Source organism: Euprymna scolopes, chromosome 25 (assembly GCF_053919585.1).
Source record: "Euprymna scolopes isolate OS-2025 chromosome 25, ASM5391958v1, whole genome shotgun sequence".
Taxonomy (NCBI): domain Eukaryota; kingdom Metazoa; phylum Mollusca; class Cephalopoda; order Sepiida; family Sepiolidae; genus Euprymna; species Euprymna scolopes.
The window spans coordinates 53,298,929-53,326,410 of NC_136506.1; the positions used below are offsets into that span (position 1 = coordinate 53,298,929).

The following is a 27,482-nucleotide window of genomic DNA, read 5'->3' on the forward strand; positions in this document are numbered from 1 at the left end:
GTTGCTCAGCCACCAGGATCCTTTTCCGAGTCCTTACGGGTCGCCACCCACGGCCAACAGATGGCCCCTTTGAGAGGCTTTTACTCTCTGCAGGGGGACAGTCGGTATATTCTAATGCCCCACCGAAGGGGTTGGGAAGTAGGGAAGGAAAGAAAAAAAAAGGAGGGGAAGGGGAAAGGGGTAGGGGGCTGTTGTTTTTGTTTTTGCAGAACATAATTAAGTTTTACAAAAGAGAATAGAAAACAAAAACACAAGTTTAATGTAAGTGCATTTTGTCTCAGGAAGCTACTAGACAGCCTGATCTGGTAGCACCAGTTAGTTACTAATAATAAATGCTAATACATTATTGCATTTATTATTAATAATTATTAAATATTTTATTATTTAATATAGAAGTAGGTGCTAGAAATTAAGAAATCTAAGGTAACATTTAAAATTTACAGAAAAATTATGTGACATATTTCATACGTAACCAGTATCAAACAAACATTACTTCATATAACTTGTCGTATTTAACATGTAAGGAGAATACTAGTTTTAAAAGAAACAGGTTATGAATACAAAGAAATCATTTTCAGAAAATTAAGGAAACAAGAATAAATACTTACTTCCTTTGATAATCGTGTAAAAAGATCACCTCCTCTCAAGAACTCTAATATCAGGTATAGTTTGCCTTCAGTTTGAAAGGCTACAGTAGAAAAGTAAATGAAAAGGGAAATATTTTTAAATACTCAAAGTACAAAACAACTTTGTAAATCGAAGTATAGTCACTTGTATTTGAAACATGAAATTATGAATTCACAAACCAAGCAACGTTATTTTTTAATTAAAATATTTAATTGGGTATTAATTTTTGGCATACCTACTTTACAAAATCTCCATTTTTCTTTTTTTGTCGAAAGAAGAAAATAAGGAAAAGGAAAAAGTCTTGCATGAAGATGTATTTTTATATCAAAAGTCTCTGCATATAAAAAAGTAAAAGATTTTATTCATTTTAAAATTGCATCATTCTTTAATTTTAATTTCTATCATAAATATTCATATATGATGCTTCATAAGATGTGAAAATAGTTTTACTTGGTTTCAAAATTCTTTGTCAGTTTAACATGGATATGCAATTACATCATTAATCAAAAAATCTCTAATAGCATAAAATCAAACTAAGTTCATGCAATAATAAGACTAAAACAACCCTTATCAAAACATATTCAATAGTGGGGTGGTGGTGCAAAGTCGAGGGAGTCAGAGGCTTTAGCTGGAGTCGGATTTCTAAGAGTACTAGGAGTTGGAATCAGAATTTTTATTTTTTCAGACTCCAACTCCTTAAATCCAATAAGTTTATTTTTTTACATGGTTTTCTTGTCTGATTTTACCAGTTGCACAATTTAGCAGTTTTTGTATGGTTTTGCTTTTATTTTTGGAGATATCTCATTTTGTACGTTATGCTTCCACTTCATCAAAATATTTCAGTCCATCAGATCACTGCAAATCCTGTCTGAACAGCTGTTTTCGATTTGGTTGTGACGTCACACAGGATCAATGAAAATTCTGTCAGTCTGGATTACATCAGATAACAATCGAATTGTAATCTGAAAGTTATCCAGTTCCTGAATTAAATAGAATTTGGCAATTGGATTATTGGATTAGTTTAGGATCAATCCGGAATTACAATCTTATTCCCCCACCCCACCCCCCAAAAAACGGGCCTAAATCAATAAGAAGCAACCTATGCTACTATAGCCTTTTATAGCTTTCTCCTGTTTATCCTTTGATCCTCTTTTCATGAAGGCAATATTATCTTTTAAAAAATTTCTTCTCTGTATAATAATCCCTTCTTCTGATAAGTATTTGGCTTCAAAATACCATGGCCTAAAGAGGTTTCCATATCCCCAAATATTATATTCTCTTTTGAACTGATAGCATAATAAAATTTAATTGTAAATTTTTTATCCCTTTGTTATCTTCACTTATTCTATAAAGCTGGTTAAGTGTATATGTGAGTATATTTATCATACAAGTAAAAAATAATATACATGAAAAGTATTTATAAAATGATTGCTCAATAGGTGGGGGTATGGGGGCTGATATATGAATCTGCAGAATAGATTTCCACATAGGAGTCAGAGATGAAATTGGAGTTTTACCATCTGACTCTGCAACCAGGACGGGGGGGGGGGGGGGGTCATACATTAAATTAATTTTTTTTAGGAAGTTTAAACTTACATTTTTGGGGGGGCTGTATAAAAATGATAACTTGAAACCGGTTTTGTGCAAAAAGGAAAAACAATGAATTGAAAAAGTAAAACTATATTTTATCAAAACATTTACATGAAACAGAGAGAAATGCAGAAAAGCAGCTCACCATAATGTAGTTTCACAATAAACGGATGGTTTACATCAGCCAGGATATCTCTTTCCATTTTCGTCCTTTGCCGATCGCGGACTGAAAATAAAAAAAATGAATAGAAAAGTGGATAAAAATAAAATCCTCTCATCTTCATATTTTGTTGCATTTTTATATACAATTATTTTTTGTCAACTAAATTTTTAACTGCTTACTTCAGATACCATTCAAAAAGTTCCAGCAAAAATGATTTTGGAAGTTATATTCTAATTTTTTTTTTATTTAAGGTATCTCACTACTGCTCTCAAATATACAATATAACCTAATGAATAAAATTATTTGCCAGGTAAGGTTTTTTTAGATATCATTTGTATCAGTGGTGGGACAATTAATCGGAATCGTTAATCGTGTATTTGGGGGAGGGAATCCGAATTGCATCGTTAAAAAATACCTTAGATTTAAGATTCTTTCATTACAATTCTCTTATATTTTTAAGTTGAACTGTTTGTTTGAAGTGAGATTAATGCTGTCAAAAATTTATGATAAAAACATCATAGAACTTTTCATAACATATTTAATATGATGTACAAGAATTTTATTAACTACTTTAAAGGTAATCTTTATCATAATGAGTTTTCATATTTTGTCACATACATAGGCACTGTTTGTCTGTTTCAAAACTTCAAAGCCCATGATTAGTTATATTTGCACTGTTGTAAAACTTTAGGAGCCGCGAGGTAACATTGTTTTCATTTGTGAGTGAAGTTTATGTATAAAACAGCCTAACTACATCAAGTCTATGAAAAAGTTGATGAATACTTAACCTTTACAGAAAAAAAGATTTTACAGTGCTCTCATTGTGAGTAAATCATGTTAAAATCAGTGGTTTTTCCAACTGACTTAAAAAAAAAGGGGGGGGCTTATCTTTTGGCCAGTTTTGTTTTTACCAACACTCTTCCATTAGTAAATCAATGAAAAATCTCATTAGTAAATGAAAAATGTCTTTTCAACTTTTATATTTTTTCAAAAATAAAACAAGCAAAGTCAAATTATTTAAACAATAAAAGTTTTAATAGAACAATATATGTACTTTCTATTTTCTGAACGAAGGCTGTTTCAGGAAATATTTCTAAAACTAAAGTGAAACTGATCACGTATCAGTTCACAAAACTTTGAGTCGGTCGGCTTTTTTAAGTATCCAAACGTTAGAACTACATATTATGCTGACTGACAGTTCCGCTTAAGGTTTTTCGAAAACTACAAAAGAAAACAACCATTTTGCTATCTGTTAAATAAATGCGGTAAGTGAATTTAATTTTTTTTCTTTTAGAAATTTACATTTCATTAAAATATTCTGCGAATGAAGCAATTAAACATTTCTTTCAGAACTTCTTTGCACAACAAAAAAAATGTGAAAAATTTATTAAAAAAGGAAAAAAGTTTAACTTTAAAAAAAAATCCTTTGAACCCTAACTTTGCAAACTAACTAGTCACTCAGAGCCATTCAACTAAAGGACTGTAGGACATTTACCGATGCCTGGTATAACAGTCATGATGTGAGCCTAGGTAAATGTTTCCCAACCTCTAACAAAAAATAAAAAAGGTTGTCAGAAACAGCATTAAGGTGGAGTCGATTTGAAAAGTCCAATAAATAACTTTTATTTAACAATAGAAATAAACAATTACCAAAAATTTACTTTTTTATATAGAAATAAAGAAGTAAATTAAGAAATTAAATAAGAATAAACATTAAAGGACGATAAGTAAATAATTATATAAAATAAATATAGAAATAAACCAATTTATTTAGATTTAAAAAATAACATTATTATTGTTAAAAATATATTTTTTAAAGTCAAATAATTGAATATAAAAGGCTAAAAACTTAATAAAAAATTTAGTTATTTTTAAATTTCATTTAGGAATAAGAATATTCTTGAAAGTGGAATAAAAATCAGTTAGCGATTGAAGCTGCAATTAAAAAAAATGTTAAATTTTAAAGAGTTTTTGAAGAGAAAATAAAACAAACAATGAATATCAAAAGATAAACAAAACATGTTATTCTCCTTGAAATTTGATGTTACTGTATTTTTGTGAATTAATCAGAACTTACTTTTTCTTTATATTTTTTAATATATAAAATAACTCCTGAAATTAATGGTTATTAATTTCATGGTGCATGTTTAATTCATGGTTAAAATATTTGTTCTTTAATGAAAGAAATTTTCTGAAAAAAAAATAAAATCATTTTCGAAATTCCCATAATTGTATTTCCACTTTTTCGCTGTACCAAATTTTTTCACTACAAAAAAAAAAAAAAAAAAACTTTCGATTATATAATGGTATATTTCAAAACAACAATTCCACGGGAATAGGAATCGAAATTGTACTTAGTATTGGAATCATTAATCAACATTTTTCTGGAATCGGAAAAAATTTAGGAATTGTCCAAACACTGATTTGTATTAATCTGGGAATTTACACCTCAAAAGTTTATTTATATAGCCTGTGACAATGTTGACAGGTTAAAAAGAGTCGATGTGCCAGAGACTAATGTCAACATTCAGATGGTAGAAAAGAGCAGACAGAAACGTCAGAAAAGGAAAGAAAAAAAGGTTAAGGAGGAAAATGGGAAGTAGGAGAGAGTTATAACTGTTAATTGATCATAGAAATTGTAAAAGGGGATTGATAAGAAATGTCCCGTTTCTTCAAGAGAACCTTCGAGTTATTTTGGGCGATAAAAAGAAATTGATTTAATAAAGAGAAAGCCTTGTTAGTTTCACTTGTCCCAGGGACCTGAAGAAATAAAATTCTTGATAAAAAAAGTAACAGGCATGTGAAAACATTTCACCGAATGTTGTTATATTGGGCAATCCAACGTGATCTGATCTTGAAGATTTGGCTGAGTTTTATTTTTTGTTATCATAAACCAAAATTTGACCGATATCAAGTGGAAAAAACACCATTGACCAGGAGTGTGTCAAGTAGGTGAAGTACTTGTCAAAACGACCATACACACCTTGTTGTAGATAAAAGAGAATTAAATTACCAACAAACCCTTTTTTAGCATTGCAAACTTTGATAGAGAATTGAAGAAGGGAGAATTGTGTTCAAAACCAAATTAAAGAAACATTTGTAATTTGGGGTCTGCCCCAAAAGGAGAGGAAAAATTCCCATCAGAGTCACAGTGATAGATTAAATTCCATGAGGAAGAAAGGGGGTAGATCTAAAGACCCGTTGATAACTCATGGTACTGCAGAGTTGGGATTTGTGCTGGTAATCAGAGATGAGAGGGTGTTGTCGAGAATTTAGTTGAATTCTGCTGATCATTTCCTCAGGCAAATTCTCAATATAGCTTTGTGCATCCCAGACAGTAAGCCAGAGAGACACAACTGGACTGGTATGATGTGACCATCTTGAGGAGCGATACTACTCCCCATTGGGAAGGTTAAAATTTCCTAAAACCCTGAGTAAGGCTGGGTAAATGTGCGGAGATTGTCCGTTAAACGTTGACTGAATTCCGGACAGTGGCAGGTGACCTATAAAAAGGGATGAGTTTATTGTGTTTTGTAAAAAAACAGACAGATATTTTTATTGTTTAAAACAATGACAGGAAATGTCACAATAATGAAGAATGAAATTGTGCGGTCTGAGGAACACCAGCTCAGACATTCTGGGTTTCTGAGTAGAGAAATTGACAAGTTTTGACCCTTTGATGTCGTGTGAAAGAGATTTCATTTTTGGCCCCAGATTCACAAAATTAGGGACGAATTGCTGAAATGCACACACGCAAAATAGATCTGGGGATTCCCCAGGCAGCGTGTCGGACCCTGATTGGTTTAGCAGATCGCCAGACCCACCCCGTCACCTTTGTATAAGAACGAATACCCGGGCCGAAATAGACAGATTGAAGCCAAATCTCAAGAGAAATACATGCTCCAGGAGGACACCCCCCCCTCCATCTATCCTGACTGCCATTGTGAGAACGAAGACTAAGATTTTGGGAAAATCTTGAGGTTTTCTGGTGTAATCGAACTGAACATTGTATATATGTAAAAACATTTGTAACTGCCATGAAATTAACTTTTTTCGTAGTTAGAAATCCTGATTTACAGCAGAATCGACACAGAACTGAGATGCTGGGAATCCATGTGAAGGCCTCCCGGAGGATAGACGATCATGACCAACAGTTTTGATGAGGTCAGAGGTCAATTGCTGGCCTGAGCGGGAGATTCTTTACACTGGGTTGAGAGACCGCTTTTCTTCCCACTACACATTGTTGAAAGTCTGACCTTCAATATTAGGCTAGATGACCACACTGTATGCCACGTCGCTGAGAAACTGACCTTAGGATTAATAACTAAATTTGAAAATTTCCCAGACTGACAAACGGGTGATGTCCACACACAAATATCAAGGGCTTAAGTTGAGACTTGTGAAAAATCAGACGGTATGCTTTATGACTTTTCTACAAAGAATTATTGTTATGTCATCTAAAAAGTCAAAGTGTTATTCTTTCTTGGCTTAAATGACCTTTACTCCCCAAGTGATACAGCCATTAGCGACCAATGCTGTACAATTTGACTTTCGATCTTTTACAACTTGAAGGAAGTAGTTTACTGAACAGGACCTTTCAACAACTAAAGCCTTCATCAGAGTGACTCTCACAAGGGATCAATCGGAACCTAGTACAGCCGAATTTTGTGATGTTCATCACTAGACGTCATTGGAATGAAAGGGGTATATACTATTTTAAAGTACTTGAATCTAAAATGTACCATACATATTTTTTATTTAAGGGGTCAAAGAAGGCAAGTTGGCCTCGACCATAAACTGATCATTTTTCAAATTATTTTTTAATGTCTTATGTCATGATATTTACAAAAGATTCATGATGGGAAACTGTCAAACTTTTGGTACTGAAATGTTCTACTGAAATGACTGATTCAAAAACGTCAAAATTGGGTACCTTAAACTATACGTCCAAATTTTGACATTTCACAATATAGTTAAATTGTACATCTTCAGAAAGCTCTTAATGCTAAATATTTATATTTTATATAAATATTTAGCATTAAGTAATAAAGGAGAAAGGTAAAAGATGATCGAATAGTTTTAGGATTTTTATTTTTGCAAGAAAAAAAAGGCTATTTTGATTTTTGCTTATTTCTTTTTTAATATAACAGATAGTATTATTTTTTAATATAACAGTATTATTTTTTAATATAACAGTATTATTTTTTAATATAACAGTATTATTTTTTAATATAACAGTATTATTTTTTAATATAACAGTATTATTTTTTAATATAACAGTATTATTTTTTAATATAACAGTATTATTTTTTAATATAACAGTATTATTTTTTAATATAACAGTATTATTTTTTAATATAACAGTATTATTTTTTAATATAACAGTATTATTTTTTAATATAACAGTATTATTTTTTAATATAACAGTATTATTTTTTAATATAACAGTATTATTTTTTAATATAACAGTATTATTTTTTAATATAACAGTATTATTTTTTAATATAACAGTATTATTTTTTAATATAACAGTATTATTTTTTAATATAACAGTATTATTTTTTAATATAACAGTATTATTTTTTAATATAACAGTATTATTTTTTAATATAACAGTATTATTTTTTAATATAACAGTATTATTTTTTAATATAACAGTATTATTTTTTAATATAACAGTATTATTTTTTAATATAACAGTATTATTTTTTAATATAACAGTATTATTTTTTAATATAACAGTATTATTTTTTAATATAACAGTATTATTTTTTAATATAACAGTATTATTTTTTAATATAACAGTATTATTTTTTAATATAACAGTATTATTTTTTAATATAACAGTATTATTTTTTAATATAACAGTATTATTTTTTAATATAACAGTATTATTTTTTAATATAACAGTATTATTTTTTAATATAACAGTATTATTTTTTAATATAACAGTATTATTTTTTAATATAACAGTATTATTTTTTAATATAACAGTATTATTTTTTAATATAACAGTATTATTTTTTAATATAACAGTATTATTTTTTAATATAACAGTATTATTTTTTAATATAACAGTATTATTTTTTAATATAACAGTATTATTTTTTAATATAACAGTATTATTTTTTAATATAACAGTATTATTTTTTAATATAACAGTATTATTTTTTAATATAACAGTATTATTTTTTAATATAACAGTATTATTTTTTAATATAACAGTATTATTTTTTAATATAACAGTATTATTTTTTAATATAACAGTATTATTTTTTAATATAACAGTATTATTTTTTAATATAACAGTATTATTTTTTAATATAACAGTATTATTTTTTAATATAACAGTATTATTTTTTAATATAACAGTATTATTTTTTAATATAACAGTATTATTTTTTAATATAACAGTATTATTTTTTAATATAACAGTATTATTTTTTAATATAACAGTATTATTTTTTAATATAACAGTATTATTTTTTAATATAACAGTATTATTTTTTAATATAACAGTATTATTTTTTAATATAACAGTATTATTTTTTAATATAACAGTATTATTTTTTAATATAACAGATAGTATTATTTTTTAATATAACAGATAGTATTATTTTTTAATATAACAGATAGTATTATTTTTTAATATAACAGATAGTATTATTTTTTAATATAACAGATAGTATTATTTTTTCATATAACAGATAGTATTATTTTTTCATATAACAGATAGTATTATTTTTTAATATAACAGATAGTATTATTTTTTAATATAACAGATAGTATTATTTTTTAATATAACAGATAGTATTATTTTTTAATATAACAGATAGTATTATTTTTTAATATAACAGATAGTATTATTTTTTAATATAACAGATAGTATTATTTTTTAATATAACAGATAGTATTATTTTTTAATATAACAGATAGTATTATTTTTTAATATAACAGATAGTATTATTTTTTAATATAACAGATAGTATTATTTTTTAATATAACAGATAGTATTATTTTTTAATATAACAGATAGTATTATTTTTTAATATAACAGATAGTATTATTTTTTAATATAACAGATAGTATTATTTTTTAATATAACAGATAGTATTATTTTTTAATATAACAGATAGTATTATTTTTAATATAACAGATAGTATTATTTTTTAATATAACAGATAGTATTATTTTTTAATATAACAGATAGTATTATTTTTTAATATAACAGATAGTATTATTTTTTAATATAACAGTATTATTTTTTAATATAACCGATAGTATTATGGATAAAAGTGATATAATGAAAATATTTAAAAAGTGACTTGAAGTTATGTTAAAATTTTATGAGAAAAAATGTGCCAGATTTATGTCAGGTCAACAAATTCACTATTTTTAGTTCATTAATTCCTCAAAATGATCATTTCTATTTTATTAAACTGTTATAATTATTATTATTGTTTAATTATTTCCACAGCCAGATAATGTTGCAGCTCACAACAGCCATGACAGCCAACAAACCGGAAGCTCAAGACTTGAGTTCCACTCTTATTTGAGCTCATAAGTTGGACACATCAAACTCCGGATTCTAAACCCAAGCCTCTTGCATGCGATCAGGGCTGGGGAGCCAGGACTTTGAACATCAGACTCCTATAATTTTTTTAGAAGAGACTCCGACTACTATTTTTAAAAAAATAAGAATTAAATATTTTTATATAATTTTCTTATTTTATGCCACAGCATAAAGTAGCGTCAATTTGGATTGATCCTTCATTTCCTATTTCTTGAAATAGGACATTATTTTCAAAGAATTACTTTACACAGATTTGAAAAATAATCTCTGTACATAACACATTAGAAAAATGTAATTTCCTCAAAAGTAACGCCACAATTGCTTGAGTAAGAATTGAGGGATTGATCCATATAGCCACTACTTTTATGCCATGTTTTATTTGATTCTAAACTTTCATGTTGTTATATTAAAAGAAAAACCCTTAAAATTAAAATGTTAATTGTCTCGGATGTAAAGAAGACATAAAATAGCTTTTCAAAAGATAAACAGGCTGTTCGTCAACTCGCCCAATCGAATAATTAGGAAAAAATAAATTGTAAATTGTGTATACTATTTTTAAAAATAAATTGTGCATAATTTTTTAAAATAAATTGTGCATAAACACAGAAATAGCAGTAAAAAAATTTTTTTTCAGAATAAATTTCATAATAATAATAAGAAATATGGAAAAAAAAAAAAAAAAAAAAAAAAACAGTAAATTTTTCAAAAATAATTTTAAAAAAAAAATCTTAGTAAGGAACTTAACAGAAAACGAAAACAAATTTAGAATACATTCAAGATTAACAAGTTTAAATGTAGAAAAAAAATTCTACAAATGAAATTTGTAAAGCCAAAGCATATATTTTATTAATCTAAAATATATCATTTTAGATTTTTTATAAAACCTTTTTTTGAAACAAATATTTTATAGTTTGTTTAAATAAATAACATATTTAGATTTGTTAAGATTTAAAAAAAAAAAAAACAGCCTGTTGTCTGGTCATCAAATATTTATGCGATTAAAGGTTATATTACAAACTAGGAAAACAATATCACCTCTTTCGATTAAGGGGTGATATTGTTTTCCTACCTTCCTTTATTTGACCTTTTTGCTACCTTATTTGACTTAATATTTCATCGATTTTAGTTAATTTATTTTACAACATATGCTTTTCTTTTATATCGTAAGTTTCTTAAAACGTGACTAGCTAAAGTTCAGAATAAAATCATGCTTTTCTTTTAACGGTTAATTTAAAAAAAAAAATCTTTTGAACGCTGTTAACTTAAATTCTTCACTACAGTTTGCATTTTGGAGACGGTCGTGTTTTTGTTGAGATAAGTGATTTCAATTTTAATCATACTTTTTATTTTTAGATTCAAATATTAATAACTCCATTTTATTTCAGTATTTAATTTATGTATTTCTGTTTTATTAAATGCTAGCTTTTTTTTCTCGTCCATAAATGTTTATTTATCTACCGAGTTGATTGCAAAAATAGATTACGAAATTGTACACATTCGTAGTTCGTGAGAGGGGAATCTATCACCATACTTTTCCTTAAACACGTCTGTTGGACTTTTATAAGTAGAATACTTAATAATTTTTTTTTGTAGACATTTATGCTGACGACACTACCATTTATGGTAGCACATCTAAGACAGTAAACGACCAAGTTCTCTCCAATTCTCTCTCCTCTGATCTTGAGCACGTAGTACAATGGGGAAAGGAGTGGCTGGTTACTTTTAATGCATCTAAAACCAAGCTTCTCTCTTTACATCATCAACATTCTGATCCACATCTGGCATCAATTGAAATGAATGGTTCTCATCTTCAGGAGGCCTCAAGTTTTGACAAGCTTCTGGGCTTGACCATTACTCCTGATCTTAAATGGAACACGTACATCAAATCTGTTGCCAAGGCCGCTGGAAAAATGGTGGGATCTTCCATTCCATCCGGTAAATATCTCACTGCTGATGCTATTCTCTATCTATATAAGAGCCAGGTACGTCCAAGGATGGAATACTGTTGCCACATCTGGGCAGGAGCTGCTAGAAAGGACTTGTCCTGCCTTGATAGAGTTCAAAATAGACTTCGTAGCCTCGTAGGAGATGTCCTTTTCTCTTCCTTGCAACCTCTATCTCACAGAAGAGATGTTGCGAGTTTGTCTATGATGTATCCTTATTTTCATGGAAAGTGTTCGACTGAGCTTCAATCTATGGTCCCCCCCCTCGCCAAACTTTCACAAGAAACACTCGTCTAGCTGTACACACTATCAATAATTCCCCCCACTCTTTATCTGTGCCTAAACCTAAACGTAGATTCCATGAACAAAGCTTCTTTCTTAGAACTGCACGCCTGTGGAATTGCCTTCTGTTTTCCTGCTTTCCGGCTGACTACAATATGGTTGTGTTCAAGTCTAACGTAAATAAGTTCTTGATGAGCCGTTCTATATAAGTTATCAAATTTACCAAATTTTCAGTACTAATTGATATAATGGACTGATCCAACACCCCTCAAATGTATGGACTGTTACGTCTATAAAAAGACAAGCAAACTCTCCTCACGTGGGAGACAGAATTTAGTACTAAGCTGTCAATGGACGCTTAGAAATGTGTGTACCTTTTTACCTAAATAAACCCTTTCTGTACAACCCCAGTAATGACTTGTTATTCATATATAATACGATATAACAACTGGCGACGAAGAATTCGAACGAAACTCACTAAAAAACAAAGCGATCCTTAAGCACACAAGAAGATTAACGGGCAGAAAACAAAAGAAATCCAAAGAAGGAAGAGGAAGAAAAAAAAAACTTCGACAGAGCCAACATTTAAAAAGTAAGTGTTTCAGTCGGTTACGGTCCTTAAAAAAAAAAAAAAAAAAAAAAAAAATTGACATTTTGAAGCGAACATTTTTTTGAAAAGAATATTTAAAAAAAAAAAAAAAAAGTGTCCATTTCAAGTTTTATTCGGCTGGAAGTATTTTTTTTTTTTTTTCTCTTCGGAAGGACATTGTGCTTTTAATTCATTGAATTTATAGGACATATGAGTTAATCTTTTGTTTAATTGTGTGGTTTCATTAAAAAAAAAAAAAAAAAAAAAAAAAAAAAAAAAATTTTTTTTAACATGGAGCAGTTAGCGGAATTCACTAGAACTATGCAATCGGCATTGTTTGCGCAATAAAAGCAAATGGAATTACTTCAGCAACAACAGTTGAAGCAAAGCGAAATACTACAGAGTATTTTAACGCAGCAGAAAGACTGTCGTTTCACTCCTGAAGGAATAGCAAATTCTTTTTCCGAATTTGTATACGAGCCGACAAATGGGTTAACTTTTCCGGCATATTTTCGGAGATACGAAAATATTTTTGCTAAGAGATGTCAGTCTTGGACAGACGAAGAGAAGATTATCCTTCTTCTTCAAAAACTTGGATCTCAGGAAAATACAAAGTATACGAATTTTATCCTGCCAAAGAAACCTGAAGAGATTTCTTTTAGTGAAACAATAAAAATATTGTCAAACATTTTCAGTGAACAAGATAGTCTATTCTATACACGTTATAAATGTTTAAATATCACGAAGCAGGAGGACGAAGATTTTATTACTTATGTAGGGAAAGTGAATGCTCATTGTGAATCCTTTAAATTAAAAGACCTCAAAGAGGATACGTTTAAAAGTCTAATCTTTGTGCAACCTACAAAGATAAGGATATTTGTTCAAGGATATTATCCATTATGAACCAAGACACAGAAATAACATTACAAAAAGTTACGGAAGAGTGTCAGAAACTGTTAAATTTAAAGCAGGACAATACAAGCATCGAAGGAAAAAATTTTGAAGAAAAAAATATGGAAAAAAAAATGGAAAGGGTGATGAAATGTGCACACGAAAAATCCTGTAAGACATGTGGGGGAAAAAACCACTTCACTAAAGATTGTTACTTTAAATACAAAATTTGTAACAAATGTAATAAAAAAGGCCATAAATCAACGGTATGCAGGAAAGGAAAATACCGAAAAGCAGAAATAAAGACCATTGGTTCTAAAAATGAGTCTAGGTGTGATAAAAGAAAATATATTAAAATTAAAATTAATGGCTGTAATGTGAACTGTCTTCTAGATACGGGAAGCGACATGAGTATAATTGACGAAGTAACTTGGAAGAAAATTGGGTTTCCAAAGTTACAAAATACAAAAAAAATTGCCAGAAGTGTGTCTGGAAATAAACTAAAATTTAAGGGTGAATTTTTCACCAATGTGTCTCTAAAGGAGAATGCTGTGAAAACCAAGTTATATGTCGTACCGGGGAAAAATTCTAATTTGTTCGGTATAGACTTAATGATTCTTTTTAATTTATGGGGAAAACCCATAAGCTCATTTTGCAATAAAGTAAGTCTGGCGGGTTTAGAAAAGTCTAAACTACCAGGAAAGTTTATTGACGAATTAAAAAAAGATTTTAAAGAGGTATTCTCTGAAGGTTTGGGTTGCTGCACGAAAACGGAGGTGAAATTTGAACTAAAGGACGAGGCTAAACCAGTTTTCACACCCAAAAGAAAGGTTCCATATTCAGCATGAGAAACTATAGAGAAAGAATTAAAGAGACTTCAAGATATTGGAGTAATAGAAAAAGTGGACTACTCTGAATGGGCTTCACCCACGGTTTACGTTAAGAAGAAAAATAATAAAATCAGCGTATGCGCGGACTTTTCGACAGGTCTAAATGATTGTCTCAAGGAGCATAACTACCCGCTTCCTACCCCAGAGGAAATTTTTTCGAAGTTAAGCGGAGGAAAAATCTTTACAAAAATTGATTTGTCTGAAGCATATTGGCAAGTAAAAGTCCAGGAAGATTGTGCTAAGTACCTGACATTAAATACCCATAAAGGACTATTTTCACTAAACCGTTTGCCTTTTGGTTTAAAAGTAGCCCCAAATTTGTTCCAGCAAATTATGGATACAATGCTAGCAGGTTTGGATTTTGCTATGGCTTATCTAGATGACATCCTTATAAGAAGTAAAAATGTGGAAGAGCATGAGATCCACATTGGCAAAGTATTCGAGAGAATATCAAACTATGGATTGAAAGTGGCTCTCGAAAAATGTAATTTTGGGATGGACAAAATTGAATATTTGGGACAAGTGATTGGTCGAAATGGTAGAAAACCTAATCCTAATAGGACTGAAGCAATCAAAAACATGCCTAGACCAGAAAATATAGTGCAGCTACAGTCATTTTTGGGACTAGCAAATTATTATAATTCTTATATCCCAAATATGCATGAACTAAGAGCACCTTTAAATGAATTATTGAAAAAGAATAAAAAATGGCTCTGGACAAAAGAATGTGATGAAGCATTCCTAAAGATTAAAAAATGTCTGTTATCGGATTTAGCACTAGCTCACTACGATCCGAAAAAAGAATTGTAGCAGCAGATGCGAGCGAATACGGTTTAGGTGCTGTGCTACTACACAGACTCAAAGATGGATCGACTAAACCAATTATTCATGCCTCAAGGGTTTTGCTACCCGCAGAAAAAAATTATAGTCAGATAGAAAAAGAAGGTCTGGCAATTGTATACGCCATGAGGAAATTTCATAGGTTCATCCATGGAAGATTTTTTATATTGGAAACGGACCACAAACCTTTGTTATCGATTTTTGGTTCCAAAAAAGGAGTTCCTACTTATACAGCTAATAGGTTACAAAGATGGAGCATGATTCTGTTAAACTACAATTTTAAAATGAAACACCTAGCATCCAGCAAAATTGCACATGCAGATGGTTTGTCCAGGTTGATCCCAAATAAAACTGAATTACTTGAAGAAACTGTTATAGCTGCACTAAAAGAAGAAAATGAACTAACAGATATATTAATAAATACTGTTAGGGAACTTCCGGTAACACTTGAGGAAATAAAGAAAGCAGCAAGAACAGATGAATACATTAACAAGATAAAAAAACAAGTGGGACAAAAAGAAAAGAGGAAAGGATTAACAGTTTTTCCTTTTTCAAAGTGCGATGAAACTCTAATGTACGCAGATAGAGTGGTAATACCTCAAGTATTACAGAAGAGAATTTTAAAAGAATTCCACATGGGACATCCTGGAATCTCGAGAATGAAAGCACTAATGAGAGCATATACGTACTGGCCTGGAATGGATCAGGACATAGAAAAAATGATAAAATTATGTAAGGGTTGCCAACTAGCAGCAAAAGCGCTGCCCACTAAGACGCAACCTTGGCCTAAAACAGATATACCACGGACGCGGATCCATATAGATTACGCAGGACCTCTAAAAGGATATTATTACCTGGTAATAGTAGATAACATGTCGAAATGGCCAGAAATTTTTAAATTCAAACATCCTACAGCGGCAAACACAATAAAGGCGTTGGACGAGGTATTTGGGCGTTTTGGCGTACCAAAAACAATTGTTAGTGATAATGGCACCATGTTCAAAGGTCAAGAATTTAAGATCTACTGTGAGTCACTGGCCATAGAGCATATCACAACACCAACTTTTAGCCCTCGATCTAACGGACAAGCTGAAAGATTTGTCGATACTTTTAAACGAGCGTTAAAAAAAGAACGATAACATCGACACTGAAGAAAAAAGTCTTCAGAAATTTTTAGCAGTGTACAGGATAACACCTAATCCGAATACAAATGCAAATTTATCCCCAGCGGAAATAATGTTTGCCAGAAAAGTGCGCTCTGTGTTCGACCGGTTAATTCCGAGTAAAAAAGTAAAAAAAAAGTGTAAAAGATAAGGAACGATACAAGATATACAAGGACGGGGATAAAGTTTTTTTTCAACAATTATCGGGCAGGGAAGAGTTTTTGGGAAGAAGGCATAATCTCAAAAAGAATTGGAAGAATGGTCTACATTATAAAAGGTCAGACATTTTCCCACAAAAAACATAAACCAACTCAGACCCCGATATATTGAAATAGTTCAAAACAATGAAGTACCGATGGAAGTACTGTATGACAGTTTTCACATAGAGCCTCCAAAAAAGGAAGCACCAGTAACTGAAAATACAAGTCACTCTCCAAAATCCAAAAATTCGCAAACGCAAATTTTAAGGAGAAGTGAAAGAAAAAGAAAAAGAACTGAATTTTTTGGACAAAGTCAAAAAAGAAAAAAATGGTGAAGCGAAATTCAAGGGAAGAATTTAGCTTGGGAGGAAGGTGATATAATGGACTGATCCAACACCCCTCAAATGAATGGACTGTTACGTCTATAAAAAGACAAGCAAACTCTCCTCACGTGTGAGACAGAATTTAGTACTAAGCTGTTAATGGACGCTTAGAAATGTGTGTACCTTTTTACCTAAATAAACCCTTTCTGTACAACCCCAGTAATGACTTGTTATTCATATAATCTACGATATAACACTAATGATTACTATGTTGTCCAATTTCTACTGTACACTCTTTAACCCTTATCCTTGAGTGGCCTCTTGGCCTTGATAAGTGGTGATGCCTATGTAAAAAAAAAAAAAACTGTTTTACATGCATTTTTGTAACGTTTAAAAATTAGCTTGGTTGCTAATTGAAAGAAAAGAGAAAAAAAAAAAGAGAAAGATGTTGACCCAATTTTCACTGCGATAACAATTCTATCGTAAACTGTCAACTGTTTAGGCATATACAAATTTGAACATTTTTCTGTTTATTTTTGTTTTTGCTGCTAATTTATGCAATATTTTAACAAGAGAGAAATTTTCTTTTTTCCCTTTTCGTTTTACTTGGACTAAAAGAAAGACTTTTTTTCATTGAGTGGAATTTTCTGAAATATTCTATTTTTAACTGATGATTCACCCCCATACACACACAAAAAAGCAGCCATTTTGGTTAACTTCCAGATAATTCCACAATTATTTTTTATTCTTTTGCAACTAGTGTACCACAGTACATTTTTTTTTCTTGTTTTGTTTAGCAAGTAAGAAAAAAAAAAAAAAAAAGTTAAAATTTTTTTGTCCACCCTCATATTGGGTTATCTCTACCGTTTTTACCAAGAAGCAAGGGATACATTGCTACCTCTTCATACACACACTCAAGGAAAGGACATTTTATTTATTTTTGTTTTTTGTTATTATTTTTCTCTCTTCTCCAGTCAAAAACGGAAATAATTTTTTTTTCTTGTGCGTTTGGAAAAAAAAGCCATTAAAAGATGGAGGATGTTAAAGCAGTATTAATACAGCTAATAAAGGCTCAGATGGACCAGCAACAGAAAGCTGAGGAAAATTTAAAAGAATGTGATAAACAGCTCCAGTTACCATTTCGAAAAAGGCAACAAGCGTTGGAGAGAATGCTACTTCAACAAAAGAGACAAGAAGAGCTATTGTTTAAAATATTTGATAGAACGGAACACAGGAACAACAGTTTTGCTTTTTCCCAAAGTAAAATACGGAACGCTATAGAAACGTTCAACTACCAACCGGAGTTGAATGGGACGTTTGACGCTTTCTATCGGAGATAGGAGGACCTATTCACCGTGGATTGTCAAGAGTGGAGCAACGCTAAGAAAGTTCGCCTACTTTTGAGGAATTTAGGGAGCACAGAACATAGCAAATTTCCCAGGAAGACGAGTGAATTGGAATTTTCGGAAGCAGTCAAACTTTATCCAAACTGTACAGCCCGAATTCTATGCTCTTTCATAGAAGATGGAAGTGCTTTAACCTGCTAAAAAGTGACAATGACGATTACCTAACCTTTGCGTTCGTGGTAAATAAACACTGCGATGATTTCCGTCTATCGCCAGATGACTTCAAGTGTTAACTTTTGCGCAGAGTCTAGTCTCATCCAAAAACGCTGAGATTAGACGTGTTCTCTCTAGTCTTGAGAGCGAACAGGGCCTCACTCTCCAGAACTTGGCCGAGAATTGTCAACAGTTAGTCTGCATAAGGAACAACTCGAGACATGTCGAGGAGTCAGGCACAACAGTCATTAGAAGAACGACCTTCAGACGGAAAAATACTCACCCCGAAAAAGCAAAGCTGGAAGTAAGAAAACTCAGGCTACACCTAATAAGTACCACCCAGTCACAAGACCCAGATCCTCTTCACGTCAATGTTTTTACAAATATAAGTACTGCAACAAATGTGGCAGGAAGGGCCACAAAGCAACCCAATGCAGGAAGAACAAGGCCAAGAACAGAATCTGACAGACTAGATTCGACTTGGATTCGGATAAGTACCGGCGCAAATATGTCACAGTAAACATCGTAAATGAAACTGTGCATCTACAACTGGATTCCGGATCAGACCTGTCCATCATTAACTAGTAATACACACAGACGAAAAAACGCTTTGGATAATCACAGATTTCAAGGTAGTTCTACTAAAATAGCCATATTTTTTAAACCAAAGCACTTCAAGTCTTCAAATTACTACTGTTTTGTTCGGAAATGAATATACTTTCAAATGAATTAATAAATATGAATGTACATTATATATTTTAAGAGTTTTAAGCAAATAAAGTGATAAAAATGTGAACGTCATAAAATGGCATTTTCGGTAAGGTTTTGTAATGACCCCCCCTGTTTTCTAAAGGTCCGTACCGTGATTGTATGAAGAATTTCATCATGAAATTTGGGAACCAATTAGAAGAGGTGTTAATCTTAATACTGTCAGGTGTCCGAAATATTTTTGACCATTTCTTTTTTTGTCATGTTAAAAATAAGACTTTAATATGACGAATATCGAACATTTTGAAAAAAAAAAATTCTTCGGACACCCAGTACTAAGTAAATCAATCTTTTTACTATCTTTATCAATTAAAAGTATTATTTTATGTTGAGTAGGACCGCGGTAATTGATAATTTAAAAGGACCTACCCGAAAAAAAAATTATTTCTATTTCTCGAATTTGGTCAAATGAAGTTAGTATTACTAGAAGCAGCAGCAGCAGCAGCTCCAGCCTGTAGAATCAGCAATAGCACAGTGTAAACAACATGCGTTCTTTAATTTTTATTCAAGAACGAATTAAGAAAAACATGAAAATATGAATATAAATGTTCTTATATGTTTTAATTAGAGCTATTTTGTTATCAGAATAACATTAGTTTAGAACTATTCGGTTTTCAGAATGTATAATAACAATCCCAACCAATTCGGCATTATGAATCTGTTGCAATTTCTCACATTTCTCGTCAAATTTAAAAACATGGTTAAAAAAACAAAACAAACTTTTGTAGATATATAGCTTGCATGTACTTTTATTCTTTAAATTAGTTTTGAACAACGAATTAAAACAATGTTTTACTGCGAACAGCCACAAATGTTTTTTCTTCAAAATCAAAATAAGTATCAAAATCTTGTTTATACATAGATTCGAAAAAGTTGTCAAAAAACAAATATATAACAAATAAACGTTATCAAAGGCAAGATAAGTCACTTTTCTACCTAACTGGATAATTTTCTAGTGTTTTTATTTAATGTAACATGTTTATTCAGCTCGAAAAACGTACAGTGTTTACCGATGTATTGGAAAATTAAAAATGGCGCCCAGCCCGACTCTCTTTGACACGGTAACTTTGAGAAAAGGAGTTAAAAATAAAAAACTATACAAAATACTGTTAAAAACTCACCGAATATATGTCAGCCTATGTCACAGTAACATATATTGAGCGAGTTTCTAGCAGTATTTTGTCTACTTTTTTATTTTTAACTCTTTTCCCCAAACTTACCGTTTCAAGAGAGTCGGGCGCCATTTTAAATTTTCCAAAACATCGGTAAACACCATTTTCAAGCTGAATAAACATGTTACATTAAATAAAAACACTAAAAAATTATCCAGTTAGGTAGAAAAGTAACTTGCTTTTGATAACATTTATTTGTTATATATTTGTTTTTTTGACAACTTTTTCGAATCTATGTGTATAGTAATACAAACCCTCAAAATCTATATCAATATTCTTGAAATTTTAAAAGCAGTTAGAAATTATTTTTGTCTGTTTGTCCTAATTCTTGTAAAGTTTCACATCCTTATTTACATAAGTTTACATATTTAATAGTAATGTGATATTCCAAATTTAATCCATAACATTTTCAAAATCCAATAATTATGAACCGCTAACAGTAAATATGAGTGATGAACGCTCTCTTTGAAAAAAAGCTCTCTTAACTTCACCTCTAATACAAATTATGTGTGGCAAGTCTCCTCCTAAAACACTCTTTAACCCTAACAATAACACTAAGTTCGAGTGGCAAGCCCCCCCACAAAATACCTCTGTAAGCCACATACAAGCATCTAAAAAAAACAAACAAAAAATAGATCCTTCCTTAAAGAAAAATACACATAAAAATAAATTGGTTAACTGTCCTAAAATGCTAGAATGGTCAAGAAATGGTGAATTATTTTACATTAAATTTTTGTGAAACTAACCGCTCCCCCTCTAATATTGTTTTTGTTAGCTTTGTCTCTGTCAAGTTTTCAGTATGTTCACACATAATTTTCCTTAGCCCTACAATTAATTCAAAGTCCGAATGGCAACTCTCCCCATATTCTCATTGCATAGAAACCCTCTTAAAACTACACATAATCATCTTAAAAAAAAAAAAAAAAAAAAAAGCATGCATATTTTCCCCATAGAAAAAAAAAACAGTTAACTGTCCTAAAATGCTAGAATGACCTGTAATAGGAAATTATTTTACGTTCAATTCTAAAATAATTTGTTTATCTTTCATTAAAGTTTTTCATGGCATTTTATACATAATTTCCTAAAAAGGTAGAATCACATTTTGGAGGGGTGGTCAGAAGGAGTTGAGTGGGGTTAAACAGAAGGTGTTAATCTACAATAATACCAAAGAAATATTGCAATATATTCATTTTTAAATGGTCTTATGTTTAGATTTAAGTTTTTTGTACATAAAGCACATTACAATTCAACTTTGAGTTCTCCAACTTCTTTTCTGTTTATGGATGCATGGCATTTTTAAGGAATTGCTGCATATTTATGCACATTTACTGCAGATTATTTGGAAACCATAAACTTTGGGAGATTTTCAGTTGCATATTCTGATTCCTTGTACAAAAATACACTTATATGGTAAATTTCATTTCTTAGTCTTGTGTTTTAACAAAGATATGACATTTTTACTGAAAAAGTAGTGTAAAAAATGTGACGAAACGCATATGGTCTTAAAGAGGGAAACGAGGCACAAAAATAGCCATAACTTCCTTAATTTTAATCAGATTAAATTTAAAAATTTAAAAAGATTCTTTCTTAGCTCATCAAGCTCTTTCTATGCATACCAATATTGAAATATTTCAAGCTATTTCAATTTTTTCATGTGTATTGCTACATTAACCTTAAAACATGGAAAAGGTTAAGGAAACCAACCATGCGGAAAACAAACAAATCAGCTCGAGCTGTAACAGGCGATAAAGTGGAATTTGAGGGAGAGCTCACACTCCCGGTGACCTTAAATGGTGTTACTAAAAAATTCAAAGCATATGTACATAGGACATTGGTACTGATTGCATGGAGTACAATTATATTCGAAATATTTGCCCAATGTGCATGCTCGAAAATCTAGTGAAAATGGGTGGACCTAGTCAAGCAGTAGAAATAAATGAAAGTAAATTTATGCACAGAAAATACTGAGGAAGATATTGTTAAGGGCAATGGGTTCTTGGTATGGTCGAGCGAGAAACAAATGCAGCAATGATGGTGCCAGTTCAAATGAGGGATGCAAGAACCCTACTGCCAATAATTTAACAGTATGTTCGACCAGGCACACAAATTGTGAGATGGTTGGTGTGCCTATAATACATTACCGGACCATGCTGTGGTAAACCGCAGATAAACATTACTTATTGAAATAACCCTACTATTCACACAAGTCGTGTGGAAAGTACTGGAGTCTATGTAAAATTAAATCCAGGGCCATGAGAAAGATTAATACAAACTTCAGTAGTCATCTGCAAGTATTCCTGTGGTGATGGAGAATCAAAACCAACTATTGTGGAAATATGTATTGGATCCCTTTTTTTTATGTTGGAAATTTTGTTATTTTAATTGTAATTTTTGATTACAATAATTTTAGTTTTATAATTTTATAAACATATTTCTTATAAAATTTCAAATAAAATAACTTATTTTTTAAGTTATTAAAAGTGCAAATAAAGACTAATTGTGTTATTTTTTTATCTGTATAATTTATTTTTCAATAATAATGTCTTTTTCTTATATTTTATTTCAATAATCGCTTCACAATAGAAATACTAAAGAACAATAAAAGTGAGAGAACTAATTTGCCTTGTCACCACTTATGGTAGCAAACACACTGGAAGCTAGGAAGGATCTTAGTTGACTATATTCTTTACTGTAAATTACTTGGAAACCCTTCATTCCTGAAGATTTTCAGTGGCATATTCTGATTCCTTGCACAAAAAAAATACATTTATATGGTAATTTTCATAGTTTTAAAAACGATATAACATTTTCACTGAAAAAATAGTGTAGAAAACGTGACAAAATGCATATGGCTTTCAAACTAGAAAATACCCAAACATGCAAAGCACAAAAATAACTTCCTTAGTCAGATTTTAAAAATTTAAAGATTGTGTCTTTAGATTTCATTTGTTTTTTAGTTGTATTATTACAAGTGATCAGATAATTTTAATGAGATCATAAAGCTTTTTATTACCATTGGTTGACCGATTTGCTCAATACAAGCAAAATTTTACAAGGTTTAAAAAAAGGAAAAATTATAAAAACATTCTAGAATTAGGTAACTAAAAACTTCACTAGAAGTGAAAAACTAAAAAATCTGCATGTTTAATTAAAAATATTTCAGATATTTAAAATAATTACCTTTTAATGTTGCTTTCTTCAATACTTTCATAGCATACAATGTTCCTTCATCAGCTCCTGTGATTTTTCTAACTAAAAATACCTGTGAATTAAACAGGAGAAAAAATATATTGTAAAGAAATCAACAAGGGATATGGATATTTGATAAAAACAAGATTAGATGCATACATTTTTTAAACTACACGTACATATAATTTACAATTCACTTGAATGTTACAAGTTGTAAATAGTACATAAAATATACATAAAATAATACATAATAAAACAGTACATAAAATATAACTGAAAAACAAATCACTTAACCATATAATAAAAACTTTAACATCTATTAAAAAAAAAAAAAAATTAGTTGAACTTTCTTTTTAAGAAACCAATTAACTGCCAAATAATGAAAGAGAAACTGCTGTATCATATTTCATCAGAATTTATTCTCTCAATGAAATTATCTAGAGCATCACCTCCATAAAATTATGTTGGATTTTACAAAATTATTAAATTCATTAAATTTTATGCTATTATTTTTTATTTCAATAAATATTCAATATTAAATAAAAATGCGACCAAAGAATTAGTGACAATGAAACAGATTTCATTAATTTTTTTTCCTAAATGAGGACAATATTTTTGGCATTACCTAGTTTTTAGTTTTTTAAATGTAGGCAGGAAGAAAAATTCACCTTAAAAGTAGTTTTTTTTTTTTTTTTTTTTTTTAAATATAATTTTAGTATAATTTATTTAATCTGTAAAATACTAATCACAGCCACTTATTGTACAGTTGAGCAAGGATGTTGAGATTGGGGACACACCATCTTTTAAATAGATTGAAACTATCAGAATTCATTGTAAAGTCGAGCCAGTCTTGGCACAAGGGCATCTCATTACTTTGCACAAAAATTAAACGTTAGAATTCTACCATCATTTTAAATGTTTTGCACCTACTTTACATTCTTTGTTTGAACTTCCTTTATTGCACTCTACTGACCTGAAAAAATCAGTAGACTCACGTCTTTTACGCTATTAGAATACCCGAGTGTACATCTAACAAAGGAGATATGCTTTAAAAATGACAATAGAATGTTAGAAATTAATCCCCCACTCCATCCTGGATATAATCTATTATATAAATCTCATCTGTCTGTTTAAATGTATGTATGTTTGTATGTATGTTTGTATGTCGCATAAAATTTAGCAGCAGCATCAGACCGTCTGAAAGGGCAATTTCTTTGTCGAATAATATGAGAAAATTAGAAGAAAAAAAGGTCAATTATTTCCTAAAGAAATAGATATTCGCAATGAGGGAGGGCAGCAAAAAACCGTTCCTCCATGACAGTTTAGCGCAACATGTATGCGCAAAAAATGTTCTTTCTTGAATTAGTTTTAATAGAAAAAAAAAAAAAAAACATTTCGCTGACGCAGTCATAGAGTAGTGGTTATAATGATGTTGTCATTGTTTGAAGGTTGCACACTCGCACCAACAGACATTTGATTTTTCCTTTGTAAGTTTTAATATTTAAACAGGGTAATTTATGCCAATTTTTCATTCGTTTATTCTTTATTTCCCCTTTTTTTATTTTTCCATCACATTTGCTGTTTTTTGTTTTTCTGATTTTAAGTTTTAACATTTAAAAATGGTTATTTATGCCATTTTTTCATTCGTTTATTCTTTATTTCCCCTTTTTTAGTTTTCCATCACATTTGCTGTTTTTTTTTCTGATTTTAAGTTATAACATTTAAAAAGGGTTATTTATGCCATTTTTTCATTCGTTTATTCTTTATTTCCCCCTTTTTTTAGTTTTCCATCACATTTGCTGTTTTTTTGTTTTTCTGATTTTAAGTTTTAACATTTAAAAATGGTTATTTATGCCATTTTTTCATTCGTTTATTCTTTATTTCCCCTTTTTTTTATTTTTCCTTCACATTGGCTATTTTTTTTTCTGATTTTAAGTTTTAACATTTAAAAATGGTTATTTATGCCATTTTTTCATTCGTTTATTCTTTATTTCCCCTTTTTTTTATTTTTCCTTCACATTTGCTATTTTTTTTTTTCTGATTTTAAGTTTTAACATTTAAAAAGGGTTATTTATGCCATTTTTTCATTCGTTTATTCTTTATTTCCCCTTTTTTTATTTTTCCTTCACATTTGCTATTTTTTTTTTTCTGATTTTAAGTTTTAACATTTAAAAAGGGTTATTTATGCCATTTTTTCATTCGTTTATTCTATATTTCCCCTTTTTTTATTTTTCCTTCACATTTGCTATTTGTTTTTTCTGATTTTAAGTTTTAACATTTAAAAATGGTTATTTATGCCATTTTTTCATTCGTTTATTCTTTATTTCCCCTTTTTTTTATTTTTCCTTCACATTTGCTATTTTTTTTTTCTGATTTTAAGTTTTAACATTTAAAAATGGTTATTTATGCCATTTTTTCATTCGTTTATTCTTTATCTTTCCTTTTTTTTATTTTTCCTTCACATTTGCTATTTGTTTTTTCTGATTTTAAGTTTTAACATTTAAAAAGGGTTATTTATGCCATTTTTTCATTCGTTTATTCTTTATTTCCCCTTTTTTTTTATTTTTCCTTCACATTTGCTATTTTTTTTTCTGATTTTAAGTTTTAACATTTAAAAATGGTTATTTATGCCATTTTTTCATTCGTTTATTCTTTATTTCCCCTTTTTTTTATTTTTCCATCACATTTGCTGTTTTTTGTTTTTCTGATTTTAAGTTTTAACATTTAAAAATGGTTATTTATGCCATTTTTTCATTCGTTTATTCTTTATTTCCCCTTTTTTATTTTTCCATCACATTTGCTGTTTTTTTTCTGATTTTAAGTTATAACATTTAAAAAGGGTTATTTATGCCATTTTTTCATTCGTTTATTCTTTATTTCCCCTTTTTTTTAGTTTTCCATCACATTTGCTGTTTTTTTTTTCTGATTTTAAGTTTTAACATTTAAAAATGGTTATTTATGCCATTTTTTCATTCGTTTATTCTTTATTTCCCCTTTTTTTTATTTTTCCATCACATTTGCTGTTTTTTTTTTCTGATTTTAAGTTTTAACATTTAAAAATGGTTATTTATGCCATTTTATCATTCGTTTATTCTTTATCTTTCCTTTTTTTTATTTTTCCATCACATTTGCTGTTTTTTGTTTTTCTGATTTTAAGTTATAACATTTAAAAAGGGTTATTTATGCCATTTTTTCATTCGTTTATTCTTTATTTCCCCTTTTTTTTAGTTTTCCATCACATTTGCTGTTTTTTTTTCTGATTTTAAGTTTTAACATTTAAAAAGGGTTATTTATGCCATTTTTTCATTCGTTTATTCTTTATTTCCCCTTTTTAAATTTTTCCATCGCGTTTGCTGTTTTTTGTTTTTCTGATTTTAAGTTTTAACATTTAAAAAGGGTTATTTATGCCATTTTTTCATTCGTTTATTCTTTATTTCCCCTTTTTTTTATTTTTCCATCACATTTGCTGTTTTTTTTTTCTGATTTTAAGTTTTAACATTTAAAAATGGTTATTTATGCCATTTTTTCATTCGTTTATTCTTTATTTCCCCTTTTTTATTTTTCCATCACATTTGCTGTTTTTTGTTTTTCTGATTTTAAGTTTTAACATTTAAAAATGGTTATTTATGCCATTTTTTCATTCGTTTATTCTTTATTTCCCCTTTTTAAATTTTTCCATCGCGTTTGCTGTTTTTCTGATTTTAAGTTTTAACATTTAAA

The 27,482-nt window shown here is 29.6% G+C and overlaps 1 protein-coding gene across 5 annotated transcripts in view; it reads right to left on the minus strand.

The window, feature by feature from the left end:
• LOC145247353 (ribosomal protein S6 kinase 2 beta-like) overlaps positions 1 to 27,482 on the minus strand; it is a 291,613-nt gene that overhangs the window by 134,318 nt on the left and 129,813 nt on the right. For all 5 annotated transcript variants that reach the window (XM_080109030.1, XM_080109028.1, XM_080109029.1 and 2 more), the window contains exons 4-6: positions 23,754 to 23,835; positions 2,363 to 2,443; positions 609 to 688 (exon numbers count right to left, since the gene is read on the minus strand). In XM_080109030.1, the coding sequence (XP_079965156.1) occupies positions 609 to 688; positions 2,363 to 2,443; positions 23,754 to 23,835 (243 nt within the window). The remainder of the gene's footprint in view (positions 1 to 608; positions 689 to 2,362; positions 2,444 to 23,753; positions 23,836 to 27,482) is intronic.